General features: G+C 34.7%; 1 protein-coding gene across 1 annotated transcript in view; it reads left to right on the forward strand.

Moving 5' to 3' along the window:
• ABCB11 (ATP binding cassette subfamily B member 11) overlaps positions 1–23,422 on the forward strand; it is a 991,743-nt gene that overhangs the window by 595,405 nt on the left and 372,916 nt on the right. Inside the window, exon 12 of the mRNA XM_044075586.1 lies at positions 7,283–7,396. Within this exon, the coding sequence (XP_043931521.1) occupies positions 7,283–7,396 (114 nt within the window). The remainder of the gene's footprint in view (positions 1–7,282; positions 7,397–23,422) is intronic.

Genomic DNA, 23,422 nt, shown 5'->3' on the forward strand with positions numbered 1-23,422 from the left:
TTACTATAGCTTATAAAATGACATAGTCTCACTTCTTTCAAAGAAAGGTATGCTCTTTCTGGTTTCTATTTTATAATAATTCACTGGTGATATGACTTAGATATAGTCTGAGTTGTCCTACTTGACAAATTTAAAATGTACATGTTTACTGAGAAGTGAGTGACAGCAAATATAGCACCTACATGGCTACATAACTAGTATTTAGCTAACAAATCTAAGTATAAAGGTAAACGTAGAACCTATCTTCTTATAATGTGCTTTACTGCATACGAATACAAAAAGTTTTGTAGTAACAAAAATAAAAATGAAAAAAACTTCCCTGTTCTGGAAAATATATATAATTTTTACTTTTGGCATAATGATAATATAGAAAACATATTCCAAAGCATTATTATATCCAGACTACATATTAAACACTCTAAATGGAAGCTAAGTGTTTAGCCCCAACCCTTACCTACTACAGAATTTTAGCCATTTCATGTTACAACTAAAACTTTTTCTATTTTTTTTTTCTTTTTTTAACTGCAGTAGCTTTTTGCAAAATGTATTCTACTGATCAGTGCCTTTCAGAATGTCCTTGAAAAATCCATCTGTGAATTTTATTGAAGTAAACAACTTAAATTTTATAACATGTGTAATATACTTCTTCATAATACTATACCATTAATTTAGATCTTCTGTTTAAGGTGGTGAGACTGACTGTAATGATAAATAAGTCAGATTAATGAGAACCAATGTTTGAGATTTTGAAAGATACTGATAAATTGACAATAGCAAACAATCTTCATTTAAAGTAAATGATAAGCAGTATCCTATAAGCTTTACATGATTTACATTTGCCATATATGTCTGAAAAACTATTGCAATATTTTGATACTTCTTATTCAATAATATCTGTTTTATAAGATAAATAACAACTAAATAAAAGTTTGAAAACACTGACCCTAAGACCAGTTGTATCTGAAAGAAGCTAGGCAATTTGAACCTCTTTTAATTTTTATAGAAAAAATGTTAAAACCTCATTTAAGAATGTTAAATGTTTTATTACGGCTAGCAGAATTTTTTTTATTTCCCACATGATCAGTATTCTGTGTTTTCACTGATGCTATATTTATTTGCTACCTTGGATATTGATACCTTGTAAATAATAATCCATATAATAATCCATATTGAATATGCAGTGGAACAATTCAATTTTTTTAAAGAGAGTGAATTTTCATGTAAATATGCATTGCCATCCTTTAGATATGGCCTTAGAAATGCTTTTATAGATATTGTTTACCAGTGGCATTATGGAATTGTTATTGATACACTTGTAGATACTTCATATACCAATATTGTCCTATTTATGTCTATGAAGAAACTCAGAGCTCTGAAGGTGATATTATTCTTCTTAAAAACATTACATAGTCTGATGACAGTTTTTTTTCACTAGAAACATATTTACATACTTCAGTAATATTACTGCTTTCCTTAACATATACTGAAGATACTATTGCTTTTGGGTATAGTTTTAAAATGGTGTCATCATAGTAGCATTCATACTAGCATTCATATAAGAAATAAATGTAACGGTTTCTTATGTAGATTAAGTCTGCATCCATAACAAATTTAGAACAATGATTTAAAGAGAAATATGTTTAGGGTATCTGAACTGACAATGGATGAGTGTTTTTTTTTTTCCCTTAAGTTATAAGCAAACATAAGTTAATATTATGAAATTTGCTAATGTGTATTATAGAAACAATGCTGGTTTATCCAGCTGTTATAATGATCAACCTAGCGGAAAACAGATGTCACATGACCAGTTAAGACTTTCTTTAGCATATTTAAGAAAAAACTAATGAAAACAATATAGTCTATCAGCATTTTATTTCTAATATAATAATGACTCTTAAAATGTATTTTATACCATTACTGTCTTCTACATACTGAAGACAAGTTCACCACACCACAGTCAGGTCATCAAAACAGTACAAAACACTAGACCATTGCACTGGCATCATATGAATCACTGAATCTGGAGTCTATGTATAAAAAGCCATATCTCTGCTCTCATTTGTGATTACATTATGGAGCTGATAGGCAGTAACAACTGGATATTCAGCCACAAAATGTAACTAATGTGTTTACTCTACCCTTAGAGACTTCTTTGCAACTTCCTGATGAATTTAACTCCCATCACTTTAGCAGGTTGAAAATGTGACATTTTAACCTTGTCAAGTTATAACTGAAAAAGTGTGCATTTTCTCAGGAAATATATATAATATTTACTTCTACTAAATAACAACTGGTAAATATAAGCATTCTGAGCAATTAAGTGCAATAAAAGATGCCCTTGGAAATCAAGTATAAGGCAAAATGTCAGACAGAAACAGTGACAGTGAAGGCACATGAATCCTTGCATCTGGTACCCATAAATAAAAGACAATACTTCAGCTCCACTTAGAGACTTCATTATACAAACTGAAAAAAGTAACAACATTTTGAATTATAGAATGCATATAATATTAGTATTCTACCCTTAGGGATTTCAGAGCAGATCAATGCTAAATTTAACCACACCAATTTAATTTTTGCATATAATGTAGTTTTAGCCATGGTCTGTTACATCTGAAAGAAATGCATTGCTTCTGGTGAAGTGTGTACAGTTTTCATTTCTAATGTAATATAAACTCATAAAAGAAGTATTAAAGACAATTATTCTGTTATGTATACTCCACAAAAGGTCACAACAACCACCCGATGGAAATTCAGTATTTTGCAAGAAGTCAAAATGTGATACTAAATGTATATGAACCTATGCATCTGGTTCTTGTTTATAAAAGGCTATATCTGCATCCCTGTTTAATACTTAATATTTCATAATGAAACTTTCAGGAAGAAAAACAGGATTTTGTAATACAGAATGCTGTAAGAATCCTCTTCTGCTCTTAGGAAATTTAGTATAGATAGTGGTGACTTTGGCTCCACCACTTTAAGCTGCTTTGAAGTTAGGCATTTTAGCCATGCTATGTTAAACTGAAAAAATACATTTCACAGGTGAAATATGTGGAATTCTTACTTCTGATGATATTTTCTTGGTGAATATGCAAAACATCTTTACTTCTAATGTACAGAAAGCTCACTATGGATATATTCTAAACCATTACTGCATTCTGTTTCCAAACAGGTATTCACCACAATGCCTACAATAGAAATTGAGTTTAATGCAAATATCAAATTATATCAGTGAAGTCATATGAACTCCGCATCTGAAGATTATGTATAAAAGGTCACATTTCAGTCTGCCTTCAGGATTTCTTTATGAGCCTTTCAGGCTATTTCAAGAAGCTGGTTCTGCCATAAAACATATCTGAGGCAGGACAACGATGAATTTGACCCCACCATAGGATTTTTACTTCTCTTATAATGAAGACTTAGCATATATAATATTAACATTAGTTTCACCCTGTATTTTAAAAAGGATTGCCTAAATGCCAGTGAGACTAGGTATAATGCCAGACTACGGCAACAAACATCTTGTGAAACATTGCATTTGGATACTTCTGTATGTAATCATATGAGACTTCTAATAAGACAGTGAGTCTAAAACAATGCGCTTTAAAGGGCCAATTAACCTCCATCCTGATTTGTACAATATCACATTGCACCAGTCAGTAATGGAGTTTAGGCCTCAGTCTATACGGAGCAACATAAATGTTGTCTTGTATTGTCAGATGAAATGTAGGGGTTTTTTTTTTGTTTTTTTTTTTACTTCTAGGCATTATTTTTGCACTCAAATAAAATATGGGAGTATGACCAAATTGGCTAGACTGTGACATTAAAGTCCATCAAACATTGCATTCACTGCCTATGTATGTAAGTATATTCTAATTTCCTTTAAACAGCTCATAATACAAGCTTCTGGGAATTCTAATAAGATAATCTGGCAAAAATCTTTATCATTAGTGTTAGGATTTGATCTCTCAGTCTTAGTTTACACTACAGCATACTATCTTTGTCTGTACGTTGTGTTTACGCCTCACTGTATGTAAAGTAACAGAAATGTTGCTTAGAATGCAGAAATATTTAGGATCATTTTACTTCTAGTACAATGAGAATATAGCATACATATATTGCCAACATTAGATTAATCTTGCCTTTTGAGGAAAGGCCTAAAAGGCCCTATGTGGAAACTCAGTGTAATGCCAAGAGCAAACATTCACGGCCTGGGCTTGCCTTAGCCTTCTTTTTGTATTATCTCCAAATTTAACAAACATATCATTACTAAGACAGGTAGGTTCCTTTCTACTTTTATGCATATACAATTGAGCAAAATATTTACTACATTTAAAGAAAACAGTATTCTTGAATCACAAACATCGCTTGCACAACTATGTGCAAATTTCTGGGGTTCAAAACATCATTTATACCTCTATACCTCTATTCACATATCTTTAGATTTTCAATAACTTCTACTTAACACTTACCTATGATACATACACACCACACACACACACACACACACACATACATACAATGAATCCCTCAAGATAAAAAAGAAATTCAAAACTTAAAACATATATTTTGTAGAGGTGCAGCCCCACTGCACCCCTACACCCCCTATTAATTAATGATACCAACTCCAAGATGATACTGCATTTGGAAAGGGACAATATATACATAAGGTTGGACGTCGAGCTGGCACCTCAGCATTTCATAAAAAATCTACTGCCAATCATTAGCAGACCGGAGTTCCGCTGTGGCGACCCCTTACCGGGAAAAAGCCGAAAGAACAACAACAGCTATATATATATATATATATATATATATATATATATATATATATATATATATATAAATATGTGTGTGTGTGTGTGTGTGTGTGTGTGTGTGTGTGTGTACATATGTGTGTGTAAAGAGAGAAAGAGTCAGATGTTTTATAGGTTCTGTATCATAATATCAATGATTACTACATCAACAAGATTTATTTTGAAATCAACAAACGAATGAAAAAAATACTAAAAACCATGCTTGCAGGAAGAGCAATCACATCTGTATCCCCACACCCCTGCAACTATAGATACACAAGCTTTGAGATTTCAGATTTTGAGATTGCAGTTGGGTAAAAGGACTAAATCCCTTACCCTATAGTCACCTAGTCTTGCAAAACCATCTTCTACGCCATCCCTGTGTAAAGTATGTGAATGGCATGAAACTATCTATTGCCATTAACTTACATAAATACTGCTGATAATACCAAACTGATTAACCATGTTCTGATGTAATCTGTCAAAACTGTATCTAGTGAACTCTGCATAAAAAAAAACACTTGTAACATTGTGTGTGTGTGTGTGTGTGTGTGTGTGTGTGTGTGTGTGTGTGTGTGTGTGTGTGTGTGTGTGTGTTTGTATGTACAAATGCTCATTTCTAACAAACACACATATACCTGATATGAATCTGCCATAATAAAACTGCTAACAACCTATATCTGTAAACTGTTAAACGACAATGCTGTTTCATTTATCACTGTACTACAGGCCTCTGCATCACATTGTACAATTATGTATGATTTATTTATTTTTTATTTTATGTATTGATTTGTTAACTGGGTTAGTGGATTGGTCCAAAAACTCAAAGCATAACACAGGGCAAATGGCACAAAAGTGTAATATACAATGGGTGTAGAGTTGTATGCCATTTATACTCAATACCTACAGCAACATTACCTTTATTTGTTAGCATGTTGACAGAATATAATACATTTTATGAATTAGTACAATCATAGTCTTTGAAACAATTTACTTATATAGTACTGTTAAGAACTGATAATGAGCACTGCATACAAGCACTTTAAACTTTCATCCAAGGTACTTGAACGTATAGAATTATTTAAAGCAGTAGTTGTATTCCAAACATTTGTAAGATATCATAGTTGCAATACATATTCAAGTGATATTATTGGAGCATTTGCATACCTGAAATTTAACTTGTAATGCAGTATCTTTGTAGCACTCACATTTTTAACTTGGCATATGTCCTATCAGTACATTTTTGAATGTTTCACTATTCTGTTCACATAATATACTGGCAGTGTATACCCTACTGCATGAATAACTGATAACAGTAATGTGTACTTGTATAATATCTGTCTATATCTATTTACCTATCTATATATCTATAATATGATATTATATATATATATATATATATATATATATATATATATATATATATATATATATATATATATTTCACAACATTGGTTATTTTATTTCTTGCATTTTCTAGGTATAGCAATATGTATGTATCAACTGTATTTGAAATACTGCCACTAAATATGGTCTAGCTTCTAGAATAACTCATGACTGCCTAACACATGAATAACTTTAAACTTTTTCAATGATAGAAAGACTGTAAGAGGGGAAATATATTTCTGATATTTTCATGACCTCATTTGAGCAGTTCTCCTAAACAACAAAATATTATACCTGTAGAAATACAAACAAATGCAGACTACATTTCTTTATTCATTGATTCCCTGAAAAATAAAACACTTAGAAATAATACACGACTCAGTTTCTGGGTTATATGCTGAATAATATTTGTCATTCTACTGACTTATTTTGTTTTATTTTATTTTAGAATTCATTACATTTTCTGTTTAACAATGTATAACATCTTAGTTATTATCAATTACATTTCATTTTGTACTCAGTGATATTTTGAACAGCTTCCATGCTATCATATTTCCAGCTCCCAGCTCTTTGCCCAGATAATCTTTCATAAGGGAAATTTGCTGTTTTAATACATTTCATAATGTGGTTCTTCCCTGATGTTCAGTCCTGTGTCACTCCTTATTCATTTATTTTCCCATTTCTTTCCTATCAACCATGTGGTTTAGCTCAATAAATAACCAGAAGGCCATAGGTTGGGAAAGATAGTCTCTTATGGATGACTGTATTTAAACCTTGGCATCAGTAGATTATATCATTACTTTATGCAACAAGCTAGAACTTAGATATAATGCTGACAAATGTATTATAGACAGTTTTGAACCTTTTACACTTTATTTTAACTTTAAATCTGAGTGGTATACATCTCAGTTAACTCAGTGACATACAAGATTGAGGTATGGCAATTTAATACAATTCTCTCTCTCTCATATATACTTATATATGGATATATAGACAAAATGTTGCTTGTAGAACATAGAGACATCAGCAATATCTATGCATACTTCATTCCACTCCTTATTTGACTTGGCATTAATCACAATGTTATCCCCTTTATTTTTCAGGTTTTCTTTGGAGTACTAGTAGCTGCTATAAATCTTGGTCAGGCTTCTCCTTGTCTAGAAGCCTTTGCCACTGGTCGTGGAGCTGCAGGAAGTATATTTGCAACAATTGATAAAGTAAGGAAAATTACAGCTTTTAAAATCATGTAAATAAATCTGTGTTGTTCTGTACTGAGGATCAAAGGCAATGATGGGGAGACTTTTTAGAATGCATGATAATATGGTGGTACAGTAAACAATGAAGCTGATCATGTGAAGAAACCATACCCTTCAGATGTCTCAACATTGTTTCACAACTTTAAAATATGTAGCTGTTTCTATTCTTTAATGACTTTGTAAGATTCAGCAGAAGATTAAAAAAGACAAATAAGTATATTTTACTTTGAAAAATCTCATTATTGATTACTAGCTCAGGCAGCAATACTAGTTCATTGTATAAATATATAACAATGATTTAGAATGAAAAATATATCAGCTGCAAAATTTCAGATCATACACACTTTCACAGGGAATGGTTTTAATTATTGTGCATTTAGCAATTTGACAACTTCTCACTTTACAAAAGAGTATCATTCATATACTGACAATGAGGGCATTTGTATTGAGCAGAGTTGGGCAAGTATTTTGCAATGCAAGCACAGTCCTGTGCCGATATCAAATTTACTGTTGCATTTTAAGAAAATTGTCTGTGAGTGTTAAATGAAATATGCAAACTCAGTTATCATTTGTTTGCAAGTTAAAGAAAGACTGTTTAGAGTGAAATTGGAAGTATTTCAGCCTCATGATCACTGACCATTCCACTTAAAGACCAAATTTAAAAAAAAATCCAAAATACTTCTAACTTTCTTTACACAGATTTATATAAGGAAGAAATCTTTGCATACAGATACTTATATGTCAGAATTAAGGATTTTTTACATAATGAAGAGTCAAGTTCTAGCAAGACTCAGAACATCACAGCTAGAATATCAGAGGCTCAGACTTTTGCAGTCTGAGGAACTTGACGATACCAATTACAGAAATGTAAAAAAAACATTGTATTGTATGAAGATTGCCCCTTGCACCACCCAATGTGGAGGCTTTGATTAGATACTCACAATCTCTAAATATATTACATCCAATGTCACACAAACTCAAAAATGGTACATTTGTAGGAAAAACTTTGCCTTTACTCCAAGTAGCACAACCACAGAAACAACACTGCAATCAATTTATAATTATTCAGCAGCCAATACAATACAGTACAGCATCAATATTTAAATAGTTTTGCTTAAAGATACAAAACAGTTTAAGCACATTATACATTAGAACTAGAAATAATGGTATCATAATGATTTCAATTTAAAAAAATTAATTTCTAACAAATCCATCATCAATTTCTGAGTCAGTAACAGGTATGTTTTCATTCCTTGAAAAGTATCCAGGCATCATATTTTAATAATGAGTATACTAGCTTAATTTTTTATTAAATTCTAAAACCATATTCATAAAAGTAGACATAACATTCTTCACAATTTTCCTTAATATCTTTTTAATTAATTTCCTAGTATGCCTCCTAGTTTCAATTTATCCTCATAGTTGTTTCAAGAAACAATTGTCCCAAAAAGGTATTTCAGGCATAGAGTTAGAAAGAATATATCTCCCATAAAGCATTGCATTAATCGGGTTCCTATTACCTTATCAAAATGCCATAATATCGGACGGCTATTTATCAAATTGGAAAAGTCGAAAGCTGAAAATAGTGAAAACTCAAATGAGTGAATTCTTTCCCTGGGAAAGAAACTGCTTGGTCACCCTTGTGAGTTTGCCCTTTTCCCCACTGTAGTGCAATCTCAGAGTTGGTATATTTAGTTGGGGAGTGGGTGGCACAGCCCCCACAATCGGCGGTGTGAATGGCGAAGCCCCCCACTTTGTTATGTTTAGATTAGTGTGTAGTTGGTGGTAGAGCTAGCGATTTCTTTCCCAGGGGAAAGAATTGGCTCATTCGCATTTTCACTATTTTCAGCTTCTGACTTTTCCGGTTCGATGAAAAGCCATTTGATATTACGGCTTTTCGATAAGGAAATATAGAACCCATTAATCTACCTTATTAACAACTTGTAAGGAGGATTTACCCTGTAGCATAACCCTTAACTCACAAATAAACAGCGAGATGGGAATCAATTTACCTTTATATGATTAGTCATTCTTGCTATTTATTAAATGCTCTTACTAGATCTAGGTAAATTACACACAGTGACACTCCTCAGGCCCAGAACATTTATAACCTAAATTAATAATATCCTTATTAGATAACTGACACCAGTCAGTGATGTTACAAGCCTCTTTACTGTCATTCCACACAATATTGGTCTCAAGTGGTTCACAGAAATGTTAAATGACTGAAATAAGTTATCTAATAAGGATATTATTAATTTGGTTGATTTGATGGAAGTAGTATTTAATTGCTTCTTTTTTGATAGTGAATATTTGCATGTGTCTATGAGTACAGCATCTGAGCCTGTTTTTGTCAACCTTTATTAGCCTGGGAAGACAAACATGCTTTTCCTTCAAAATATATGGAGTAAATATATTATTATGGAAGATTTTCACATATTTTCATTTTATAGAAGGGTGAGCTCACACTTGATGATTTTATGAACTTCATTTCCAACATTACATCATTTTTAAAATTCACATTTTCAGTTTGATTTAAATAAAATTATTTAGATATAACCATGTTAAATAATAGAACAGATAATAAGTTTGAATTCACCATTTTCAGAAAGGAGACATTTTCAAATACCTATTTACATTATACCAGTTGACATCAATACTATCAAAAAGGAATATTGTTAAAGGACAACTCATAAACTTATCTAAAATAATAACAGATGATAGTGTATTACTAAATGAAATTAATTCACTATTTTGTATTTTCAAAGACAGTGGGTGTCTCCTTCTCCATGAAGTGGAACATGAAATTAAAAAATATGAGCATATATGGTTCAAACCAATTTTAAGTCATGGATATGACAAGAAAAAGAAAATAATTTAAAAAGGATGGTTGATAGGCTAAAGATGTAGCACTTTCTTTTTCCAGAGATGCACATGATATTATGCAGGTTATAGGAAGTGGATCCAAGTATTTAATATGGAATTTAAAATGAAATTAGGTGAGTTTTAAGTAGTTCTTAGCAGAGCAAAAAAAATTAAAACAGTTTTTTTTTTTAAAAGGACAAAAATAATACTATTAAAAATAATAATAACAATACAATGGCCAAATATGGATATTGCAAGTACTACAAATATATAGGTGATGAACATAATATCACAATGCACATATATAGCAGAATTACTAGCTATCAAGGCCATTACAATTGTAATATATGTGTAGTTGTTTAGCTTCTTGTCTTCCATGTCAAAGTTTCTACGTTTGAAAAACTGAAGAGATGCTAAAAAAATTATATTTATGAACACTGTCATGATATAAAACAAAGGAATTTAAATAATGCACTATATAAAAACACATTGGTCTGTAGACAGTTTAAAAGGTTTTTATTTATTTGTACTTGAAAAGTGATTATAGGTCTAAGTGTGGGTAAAGGGAAAAATTAATTAAAATAGCGTGATCTAGTCTGACAGTTACAACTAAATGCAATAGATAAGCCAGTATCTTAAAACTGAGATCAGCTAAGTTATAACATAAACTATAAAATGTTATGCAGTAGATGTTAGGCTGCATAATATTTGTTCATTTAGAAGTATCTTTTTTTTATTATGTCATTATCTTCTTACTTATTTTAGTATTTTATTTATGTTTTTTATCATGTTAAATCAATGATTAAATGATATTACAAAATGTTTATATATATATCTCTGAGTCTACTTAAAAATGCATATATATATATATATATATATATTGGGTGCGGCCAATGTTTTCCACATGTAGGGAAGGAGTGCTTGTCATCTGCAAAAAAAGTTTTTTTTCTATTTTTATGCTTTTATGATTTTTAGAATTTTGTTTCTTGATACTTGAAAAATCAATGAAATCTAACTCACACATACAGTGGTAACGCTATTCCTTTGACACTAATGTGAAAAATCTTGCACAGCACTAAATCTACCCCATTACCTAGCCCTTAGTCTAAAACTGCATGGAAATACTCATATAACACTAATCTATCCAATTACCTAGCCAAAAATTTAACCTTAGCCCTCCCACCACACACACACACACACACACACACACACACACACACACATACCTCTAATCCCTAATGCAGGAACTTTTGGTAAATCCTAAAGTTGTGGCATTAGCATTGGAGAGCCACCCTTACCTACCACAACACACATTATTCCATTTGACAATTATAACTTTAGATAAAAAGAGCACTCAGTCACAGGATTATTTGAATGTTTTCCAGACATGGACAACTTATTAACAAACTATCCTTAACCAAAATGTATTGGACTCATAAATAGATATGAATGCAATAAAGTATGAGGGGAATGTGAGTGCCTTGGAATGTATGGGCATGCAGTAATATATGTACTGTACTCTGCAGAAGAAACCCTTTTTCAAGTGTGGAGCCTGTTCTGCTTTGCTGGTGGTGGTCTGAACTCAAATGTACATTAAATACTTTGATAATCTGGTGTTGTGGACTGTTTTTTTCCACCAGTTTCTGAGTTGTATATACACATTGTTTGTGCTGTTTATCTGCATATATTTCTATACTGTTTTATGTCAGTGAGTTTGCCAGTGGCGCAACAGTTAGAACACTCTCCTTTGTTATTGGAAGTTCAGATGGTTATATTAATTTTGCAGTGCTGTCACTATAGTGCAGCATGGGGGGGGGGGTGCTGTACTCCTGAGTGTGCCATCCATCACAGGTGTGATGCTATGCTGAAGTTCCTTCTGCCTGCGTTAGTGGTAGCTCAGGTGGATGTAAAAGATCTCATGGGTTCTTCATCTTTGGCTGCTCCTGTTAAGGGTTGCCACAACAGATCATCAGTCCACAGAACTATTGGCAGTGGAGTTTTTATGGTGTTGAGTTGCCAGCCCAGTGCCCATCCTTCACAGAAGGCACGCACATGCATACACTCACTCCTAGGGCCAATTGAGAAAGTCCAATCCACCTGACACATGTCTTTGGAATGTGGGAGGAAACCAGAGCATGTGAAGGAAACCAACACAACCTCAGAGATGACATGCAAACTCCTCACAGAAGGCAATGCAGTCAAGAATCCAACCTGTGAATCTCTTGATGTGAGGTGACAATGCTAACTGTTGCAATACCACAGCCACCCATGTAAAAGATCTCAGCACATATCAAAAAAACACCAGGAGAAGAGGAGGCATGGCCAAGATGGCTAACTGAAAGCAGCACAAAATTTCTGCACTGCTTTATTCAGTTACTCCTGACAGCATTATTTTGTCAATTCCACCAAAAACCTATTAAAAACTTGGAAATAAAGAACTGGAGACTACAAGGATCATTTTGGTGTAAAACTAAGTAATATCTCATATATATTCTTGTCAAATTTTAAGAGGTAAGAGAAAAGGGAGAACACCTCTCAAGAAAAAAAAAGATGAACCACTCAATCTGCTCAACAAGAAAACATGGGTCTATATCACATAGTCAAACTGTCATAAGTTTGACTATGTAAATATCAAACCCAGAGGTTCGAAAACTGAAAACTCAGAACACGCAAAACAGAGATTTTTTTCCCAGGGAAAATAAAAAGCGCTGTTCCGGTACAAAATGCGGAAACACATGAACACTACATACTGTTGCTAATGTGGGTTACTTTGCCCCCCAGCATGGGAGGCTGTGCCCCCCACACCCCTCTACTTAAATATACCAACTCCAAGATCGCACCACAGTGGAGGAAACAGGAAAGCCATGGAAATGGCCCACCAAATTCTTTCCCTGGGAAATAATTCAATGTTCCACGGCTTCGCTATTTTTAGACTTTCAACTTCCCAGTTCGAAGTTTCAGCATTCGGACATTTGTGCGTTCGGACTTATGATATACACCCAGAAAACACTATGAGAAAAGAGCTGCAGTCAATCCTCACAAACATCCAAGACCTAGCTCTTAAAACAGACAAACTGGATTTCAAAAATGGATAAAATAAAAGAAGACTACACCAAACAAATTGAATTATTAAATGATGTCATCAAACAGCAAAAAAGTCCAGATAGCAGCAATAGAAGACACTGTTTCGGATATTAACTGCAGGTTATCAGAGGGAGAACAACGTTGAATTTCTTTTGCAACAAAATAATACATTTATAAAGAAAATAGATGACATGGAAAATAGAGCCAGAAGAAACAATATCAGAATCTATGCTGTTCCTGAACAAATAGAAGGTGAAAAATATGGTCAATTTTCTATCATCCTGGATACCAAAAATATTGAATTTGCCGGAAGCCCTGTCTTTCAGAATAGAAACAGCTCACAGATCTCTGGGCACAATACTCTCAAATAAAAGACTTACACACCCAAGGTCCATTATAGCAAAATTATTTTCTAGTGGAGACAAAGATCTTGTACTGAAAACTGCATGGCTCCTCTCACCACTGAAAATAGGAGACTCACTGATCAGATTTTATAATGACTAGTCTTCCAATGTGGACTTGAAAAGGAAAGCTTGCATACCCCTATTACAATTTCTTAAAAAAAAGCTGGCATCAAAACTCACTTGATCTTCCCAGCAAAATTAAGACTATTTCAACCTGAGGGGAAAAAACATTTAAAACCTTGGAAGAAGTTGTCACTTTTTTTGCAGAAAAAAAAACTTATTAAACTCAGTTGAAGAAATGTACACCAGCACAACTTTAAAGAGACAAGCAACAAAAAAACGACTGGCCAACTAAAGAAAAAAAACTTAGAGATAAATAAACGATCATTAAAATGGACTTTCTGATGACTTTATATTAATCACTATTTAATGAAAACAAAATGTAAGTAAGCTATGATTTACCAAGAAATCATTAGAGTTTTATAGAAAATGCTTTGAAATGTGTGTTAAAGTTGAACTACATCAAGCAGCAAAGAGGGAAGAGTTTGAATTTTACACAAACACACATTTTATACTAGAATCAAAAGCAGCTTGTCAGAAACGTATGTAAACATGCAGCAATGTCAAGTTTATTTATAAGGAAGTACAGTATTTTTCAGGCAAAAGAAAATAATTTAGTTACACAGAGGTTATTTAGAAAATGATTTGATACAGAAACAAAGGTGAATGTCTATTATTAAGTTAAATAGTGAACCACACATCCTCTGATATTATACTAAAAGCAGTAGCAAGAATGAAGTTAGAAGGTGTCATGAGCTGGTTAGTTAGAGGTTTGTATAGGTTATCAATCAAACCTGGAAAAATGTTTACCTATCCTTGCATAAAGCTGACATTATATTTCTTCAAGTTTCTTCAGTTTCTGCCTTATATAAGTTGTACATTTTGGATTATTTTCTGCTTAAACTCTGAGCTTTGGCCAGCTAAGACCTACATGCAATCAACTGGACGTATAAGTGAATTTAAGTAAATCTTTATCTGCACTTTTTTCAAATAATACAGCATTTAATTGATTTATTTGTGTTGCATTGAATACTATCTGGCTGGAAGTTGTGGCTCTGTTTTTTCAGTTAATGCTTGTTAGAATACCTCCATAGCCAGTGATAAGTGGGGGTAGTTCACTTTGTTGTTATTCAGTTTCTTCCTTATATAAGTGGTACATTTTGGATTACTTTCTGCTTAAACTCTGAGCTTTGGCCAGCTAAGACCTACATGCATTCAACTGGACGTATAAGTGAATTTAAGTAAATCTTTATCTGCACTTTTTTCAAATAATACAGCATTTAAATTGATTTATTTGGGTTGCATTGAATACTATCTAGCTGCAAGTTGTGGCTCTGTTTTTTCAGTTAGTTCCCCACCCACCCTCCCTGCTTTTGTTTTGGGGTTAATCTTGGTGGCTTTGAAACTGCCCGACCCTCTTGTAAATTTGCATTTGGATACTCCTCCTGGGCCCATCTCATTTGCTCACTCAAAAAAAAAAAAATAAATAAATTTGCACTTTTTTCATCTGCTTTTACTGTATTGGTGTTTCTTCCTACTTTATTACTTTATTTTGCTTTTGCGTCATCTTAAAAGTACTCAATTGTATTTATTACTGCTTGGTGTAACTGTCATTCTAAGCCTTTTGGTTTAAGCACTTGGGCTTCAGACCAGTTGTTTTACATTAAGAAGGTTTGTGATCTACACTGTTGTGGCAGGACAGGTAGCTTACATCCTTCTAAGTTGGGAACTGCTGAATGAAGGCTCGGTGTCTGTTATTCTAAAAGTGTATTAGTTCTGGTTTAAGCACTTGGGCTTCAGGCCAGTTATTTTACATTAAGAAGGTTCATGGTCTGCACTCTTGTGGGAGGAGAGGCTGGACTCTGCCCTTCTGAGCTGGTAATTTCTGGTTAAAGGCTTATAGTGCCTGCATATTTGAACTGTTTCTTACTGAAATTGGTGCGCTTTCTTTACTGTAGCATAGACTAGATCCAGGCCTGCTGAATCTAGCTTTGTTTGCATAACTTGAGCACTAGTCCAGGCCTTCTTTTTTGGAGAAGGTTCCCCTGCACCCCAGTGGCAAGACTGTGCAGTTAGAACATGTCTGATTGAAGACTACAGGAACAGGGCTTAGCTTTGAGACTTTTTTACTGGTTAATTGGGTAATTTGTTTAAAAGCTTTTTCTGATTGCTTGTAGTCATCTAAAGCTGTTTTAAGTGTATTTTTTACTGTTTGTAGTTGTTTAAAGCTGTTTTATGTGCATATTTTACTGTTTATGCCTTATATTTTCAAAAAAATGTTTTTTTCCTTGTTTCCCACCTTTCTAAGTTAGTATAGTCCAGTTTTCAGGCTAGTGCTGAATTCAGGGCTGTGTTACAATTTTCTAAGTTGCCCATACCTTACTTGGATAGAGAGAGGTTTCTCTGTTCACCTGTGAGAGAAGGCGGTTTGAGCAGCCATCTGTCCCTGGAGGAGTGGTTCCAGCCCAGAAGTTAGTAGTTTATAGGCCATTTTGGGCTAATTTCTATCTCTTTCATTTCCCTGCTATAAAAACCACTTTTGCACGGTTTTGCACATCCGGGCTGCGCCAGTTAGCTATGGCTAAATTTTTCCCGGCTCCACCAAGTCTCCTCTACAGTTTTTCCCTTGAAAGTAGTCTAACTCTCAACCTAAGCACTTAGAAAGCATCCTACAGTCCAGCACTTGCTCAGACCTAATAGCAAGCACTAATATACCCTAACACTTGATTGCCCAGCAGGGCAAGGCTCATTATTCACCCCTCACCAACCAAGCCACTAAGCAGCTCACCCTACTATTCAGGCATGACCAAAGGGCAATTTCAGGTATACTCTCCAGTCCAGCTGGTGAACCTGGGTATCCTGAGGCAATGTTACAACTGCCTCATGTACACAGACAACCCTCTCCTCCTACCACAAAACATTAACATATGTGAGAGATGCAATTATATAGCTAAATTGGAGGCTAAGCTCTCTCCACCCAAGACTGGAAAAGGCAGTCATGAGGAGAAGGTTAACACTTGCACCACACCTCCAGCCTCACATAGACATACTAAACCAGCACTGGCAAAAAATACACATAAATATACAAACTCGGAGGCTCTAAATAAAAACTTGCAAAAGCATCACAGACCTCCAAAGTAGACACCCAAAAAACCTGCACCTCCCGTCACAAACCAGACAACACATAAAACACAAAACCAGTGTGCCGCACAATCACAGCCCTTAAGGCAAAATAACATACCTAACACACTAGTAATAGACAACTCTATAGTCATGCAAACTGACGTCCCACTCACTAGGCTGGACAAGGAGAAGGTTACTGTTAGCTGCCTGTCAGGAGCCAGAATCCACCACATAACACAAGCACTCAGGTCACTCCAGAACAAGTACAAATATGACTCTGTCATTGTTCATGTTGGTGTGAATGACCTGAGACATACCTCCCTGGACTACATGAAAAGAGACATGGAAGAGCTCTCTGATCATGTAGCCCAGGTGGGTATGACCCTGACCCTGGGTAGCATCCTACCCTCACCAAGAATGATACCGCAGTATAAAGAAAAAATGATCAATTTCAACAATTGGCTAAGCTTCTGGTGTCATTCAAAGGGGATCCAGTGTCTGTCAGCCAGGGATGACATGCTCAATAAGCCTCGTTGCTTTGCAAGAGATGGCTTGCACCAGTCACCCCTAGGCTTTTGAATACTAGCCAAGGCTCTTGCTGCCCCCATAGTGCCTTTTTAGGCAAGGCTGACAAGTCAAACCCACCTCCGTAAACAGCACAAATAAAAAAATGAGGGTTATGTTACTCAATGCCAGGAGTTTAAATCTCAAAATGCACGCACTCAAAGCACTCCTCAGTATGGAGAATGTTGACATCTGTACAGTAACTGAAACCTGGTTCAAGGCTCCACAGGGCACCCCAGCACTACCAGGCTACAACTCATACCACACATTTTGGCCACAGAACATGGACCGAAACACAAAAGGAGGGGGTGTATCCATATTCATCAAGGATACCTACACCTCCAGGTTAGTGGCACAGCATGATACCTCCGAGATTATCCATGTGCAACTAACATCAGGCAAATCTGCAATGCAAATTGTGGCCTGCTACAGATCACCCTCCATGACCCAGGACCACAACTCCACCTTTCTGGAGACACTGGAAAACATGAAGGCCTACCGAACACCCTGATATTGGGCAGTTTCAATTACCCTACCACTAACTGGGAAAACTACTCAAGTACAAACTCCCAGGTCCAGTGCTTCCTGGAATTTATCAACTCAAATGCCCTGGATCAGCTGGTAAACTCCCCTACCAGAGGTGAAAACATATTGGACCTGGTCATCACCAACATGGGCGACAGGTGTTCCACACCAGAGGTCAACCCATCACTGGTTAGATCAGACCACAAACTAATCACTCTGGACGTCCACACCACACCACCACCTCCAACCAAGGAAACCACAGTGAAAAACTTTTCTATAGCAAACTTCACCTTACTTAAGACAGAGGTGGTAAGTTTCACAGCCCCCACGCTAAAGGATAACAGTGTCCAAGATGCAGTTACCTTTACAAATGCACTCTATGAGCACCTACAAGGATGCATGGATCGTAACCAAGACTCACTCCCCTAAGAGAAGGAAACCAGTCTGGTGGTCCCCTGCCATAAACAGGCTATACAATAGAAGGAGGAAACTAGTTCAGAAAAAAAGCAAATCCCAAGAAGGAAAGACATCCCTGATCAGTATCAGTAAGAAACTAAGGTCCCTCATAAAATCCTCCAAGGCTAACTTCCAAAGAAAAATAGCCAAGGATTCGAAAGATAACCACAAAGCCTTCTTTAGCTATGTCAAGAATCTAAGTGGCAACTTGCAGATATGCTCTGAGCTAGTGCAAAATAGCACAAAATATACTGAACCCACTGATATTACCAACATCCTGGCAGATATATTCAGTACAAACTTCACCCCCCTCTCACCCCCAAAAGGGCCCACAACAATACCGGAAAAGTGTAGTGTCCCAGAAATCACAGATGCACAGGAGAAAACAGTCCTTTTAAAAGCCAAAAGCACAGCATCAATGGGGCCAGATGGTGTCCCAGGCTGTGTCTTGCACGAACTACAGAACAAACTAACTCCCCACCTAAACACACTGTTCAACCTCAGCCTCTCCACAGGTTACATGCCCATAGAATGGCACACAGCAACGGTTATTCTGCTCCACTAAGGAGGGGCCACAACTGACCCTGGTAACTATCTCCCCATAAGCCTGGCTAGCCTGGTCTACAAGGCTATGGAGCGCATCATCATGGAACGCATTAACAAAGGCATTGGGAAGTTCCAAACACTTGACCTGACCCAGTTCATCTTTGTTAAGGGCAGATCATGCCTACTAAACCTGGTTGACTTCTTCGAGACAGTCACCAAGGCCATAGATGAGGGGAAGGTAGTTCACACAGCCTACCTTGACCTCGCCAAGGATTTTGACACCATTCCCCACTCGGGAATTATAGAAAAACTCACCAGCCTGAACATAAACCCCTACGTCACGAGATGGGTTGCCAACTGGCTTACAGACAGAACTCACACGATAAGAATAGCGGGCTCCAGGTCTGACTCTAAACCAGTCACAACTGGTGTCCCACAAGGCTCGGTCCTGGTACCCTTACTGTTTGGCATATACTTCTCAGAAGTACAGACAAACACAGGAGGACTATGGCTAACCAAGTCTGCCGATGACTGCAAACTGGGAGCCATAACTGACTTTCCAGCTGACACGGACATTCTTCAAAAGGGCCTTACTGAAATGGACACCTGGTGTCAAAGTCATGGTCTCAAGCTAAATGCCAAAAAATGCATAATCATCCCGTTTGGGAAAAACAAAACACCCATAAATTACCATATAGGTGACAGCCCCCTTAATACAGAAGAGGTAATAAGAGATCTAGGGACCCAGGTAGATAGTAATCTCTCCTTTGACAATCATATTGCCAAAGTAGTTAGGAAATCCTTCTATGCAGCCCATCTAATTACTAAAGAGTTCGCATCTAGAAATAAAGAAGTTATAGTGCCCCTCTACTTGTCACTCATCAGACCCATCATAGAGTACAATGCCCCATTTGGGATGTACCTCACAAGACACTTCCAACAGCTGGAAAGACCACAAAGGTACCTCAGATTACTGGCCTCAAACATATGTCCTATGCAGCCCAACTGGAAAAACTCCAGCTGTACTCAGTCGCATATTGCTTACTCAGAGGTGATCCCTGCCTGACTTACAAAGCCATGTCCAACTCAGAATTGATAGACATGCTCCACCTAAAGAAATCCAAGTCACTGTGAGCCACTCGCTCTAGTGAGCTAAACCTCGCCACAACAATAAATACAACATGCTGGAGGGATAGAGTCCTGTCACAGAGACTCCCCATGCTTTGGAACAAAATTCCTAACAACATTAGGCAGAGCCCCTCACTAACACTCTTTAAGAGAAACCATGACGAGTGGATGGGTAACAGAAAATACACCCCTGGGATCACTTCATTGGCTCTTCTTGACAGAGGCTCAGTTAATTAATCAATGGGGTGGCAAAAGCTGACACACTCTGGCTAGGCTTATAAATACTCTCGGGCAGATAGCCTAGTACCTACCTATGAACCTATGAACCTATGACATTCACTTATTGTCAGAAGACTTAAATAGAATATTATTAAAGTATTATTCAGTCCTGGTTATCTCACAGTTTAAACAAAAAAGAGGAAATATTCTTATTTTATGAAAAAAGAATTAGGATTACCAATGACTGTGAACTCATACACAAAAAATGGTATGCTGGGGTTAGCAGTAAAAAAAACATGGATAAAGGATTGTATACACTCATAAATAAATACTGGATTCCTGGCATTGGTACAAAAACAGTAAAGAGTTACTTAGATATCATAATGTTACACTCTGGAGGGGAAATATTATTATCAGGTGATTTTAATTGCATATTATCCAATAAAGACACCACAAACACTAAAACAATCAACATTTCTTCAGCAGCAAAACACTTAAACAACTACATAAATATAAGGAATTTAAAGGACATATCTGACTAAAATTATCACCTTCCCTAAAATTAACCCACTACTGTTATAGATTCAGAATTCAGACAAATATAGATAAAATGTTGGTATCTAGCTCATTATACTCAAAAATAGATGGTGTATTGATTGTTACATGTCCCTTATTGGATAACAATGCCATCACATTTAAAATAACCCTAACTCTAAACTTCTATCAAAGAATCCCAGCGTACATAGCTAAAAGAAAAGATGATCAAGAATGGAAATTAACCAGTTCATGGAACATAATAATAATGGTAAGATATTAGATACAATACCATGGGATACATTAAGGTTGTTATATATGGTAAAATAAAAAACTGGTTCATATTTAAAGAAAAGATTGGGACAAAAAGCTAACAGATATTTAAGCAGAAATTGATAAATTAAAACTAAATCTGACACTTAATGACAAAACAGCAAAAATTAATATAAAAAATAAAGAATATCAAGATAGCCTTCAAAAAATAGCTATTAATTAAAAAAAAATCAAACTACAATCATATGAAGAAACCCTAAAAGCTTACATAAAATATCAGTCAGATCAAAGAGTATGAATAAAATAAATCACATCAAAGAAATTGTTTTATAAAGATAAGAATAAAACAGACTTAAAAGACATATTAAATTGTTATAACAAGTATTACAAAGGAATCAATAGTACAAAGATAAACATAAGTAATAGTAATATCTTAGACAACTTTTTGAAAGAAAATATTCAATAAAGTATCAAAAGTACAAAAAAGTAAGTGGACAAATCCTTCACCTTTTAAAGAACCAAAAAAAAAAAAAAGAAAACAAATCAAAAATCTAAAAACTAACAACTAACAACCCTAGATGGGATTATTCCTGAGTTATACAAACTTTTCCCTGACAAAATTCTAAAAATCTTACTAAACACATTTGAAGAAGTTAAAAGTACCTGCAGCAAGCCTCTTCTTGGAGATACACCTATCTTAAAACCTGATAATGATCCCACTTCATGTTCATCTTATAGACCAATATCTTTCTTAAACATAGATTATAAGATCTTTATGTCCATTCTGGCAAAAAGACTAAATACCATACTCACTAGCCTCATAAATAAACACCAAACAGGATTCATAATCAATAGGAAGGTACAGGACAATAGAATAAGGCCTTTCCCCTAATAGATATAGCAAATAAAAAGAATAATGAATTAACAATAATAAGCCTAGATATAGACAAAGCTTTTGATTCCTTAAACTGGTCCTTTTTATTTAGAACTCTGCATGAATACAATTTTTCTACTGATTTTATAGAATTAATCAAAAACTATGAAAATTCTATTTCTTTTGTAAAGATTGGTTATTTCATCTCTAGCTCATTTAATGTTTTAAAAGGCACTAAACAAGGATGCCCCTTGCCCCCCTTATTATTTGCATTTTCCATAGAACTGTTTGCTAACCTAATAAGAAATAATGTAAACATAAAAGGATGCAAATTAAATGATAATCTCTCACCCGAAATCCAACTCTTTGCAGATGATATATTAATAATGAGTGGTGATACTGAATTATCAGTAAAATATTTAGTTAACTCTATAGATAGATTTGGGAAAGTATCAGGACTAAAATTCAACCCCGACAAAATGAAAACACTACTGATAAACAAACAAGAAACCTTAAAGATAAACTCTTATGAAAATTTAAACTGGGAAAACTCACAGCTAAAATATTTAGAGGTTCTAATCCAATCTAATTATATTAAAAAATAGCAGTCAATTATCAGAACGTAATAGACATAATAACAAAACTAACAAAAAAGTAGAATAAACATTTTTTTTTTATTTTTGAACAGATTATTACTAATTAAAATTATCATACTACCAAAAATATTATTCATCAGTCAATCAATAATTCTTCCTCCACTTAAAGGAATCATAAATAAAGTAAATGCCATCTTACTAAAGTTATGTTATCCTAAAAAACAAGAATTTCACTACACTGGCATTTAACAAACTGGGAGGAAGATGGTCTAGACTTTCCCAATATAGACCTTTACATAAAATCAGCTACTATTAATGTAATACTCATGTGGTTTAACCCATTTTACTCATCCTGTTGGAAATCTATCCATAAATATACCACAATAGATTATACCAAAGCAGTAATTGATCCTCTCATAAATATAGAAAGAAATGTCTTAATTTGGGCCTTAGAAATTTCACTTTAAATAATAAGCAGATATTTACCTTCTTTCCACTTATAAATCAAATATTATTAATTTTCAAATGATTTATGCAGTCAAATCATTTAAATATAAACTTATTAATAACAATATCCCCAATAGTTTTCACTAGTGAATGCCTAATTTCATTTAACGTAAGTAAAATGTTAGACCTAGAGAATAGTAATCTTATATATTAGATTAAGTTTATGTCTGGAACTAAAATACATTCAGCAGATTATTTGATAGCTAGATATAGTTTACAGAAGAGCAAT

This window comes from Protopterus annectens, chromosome 6.part1 (genome assembly GCF_019279795.1).
Source record: "Protopterus annectens isolate FY-2018-M chromosome 6.part1, PAN1.0, whole genome shotgun sequence".
Taxonomy (NCBI): Eukaryota; Metazoa; Chordata; order Ceratodontiformes; family Protopteridae; genus Protopterus; species Protopterus annectens.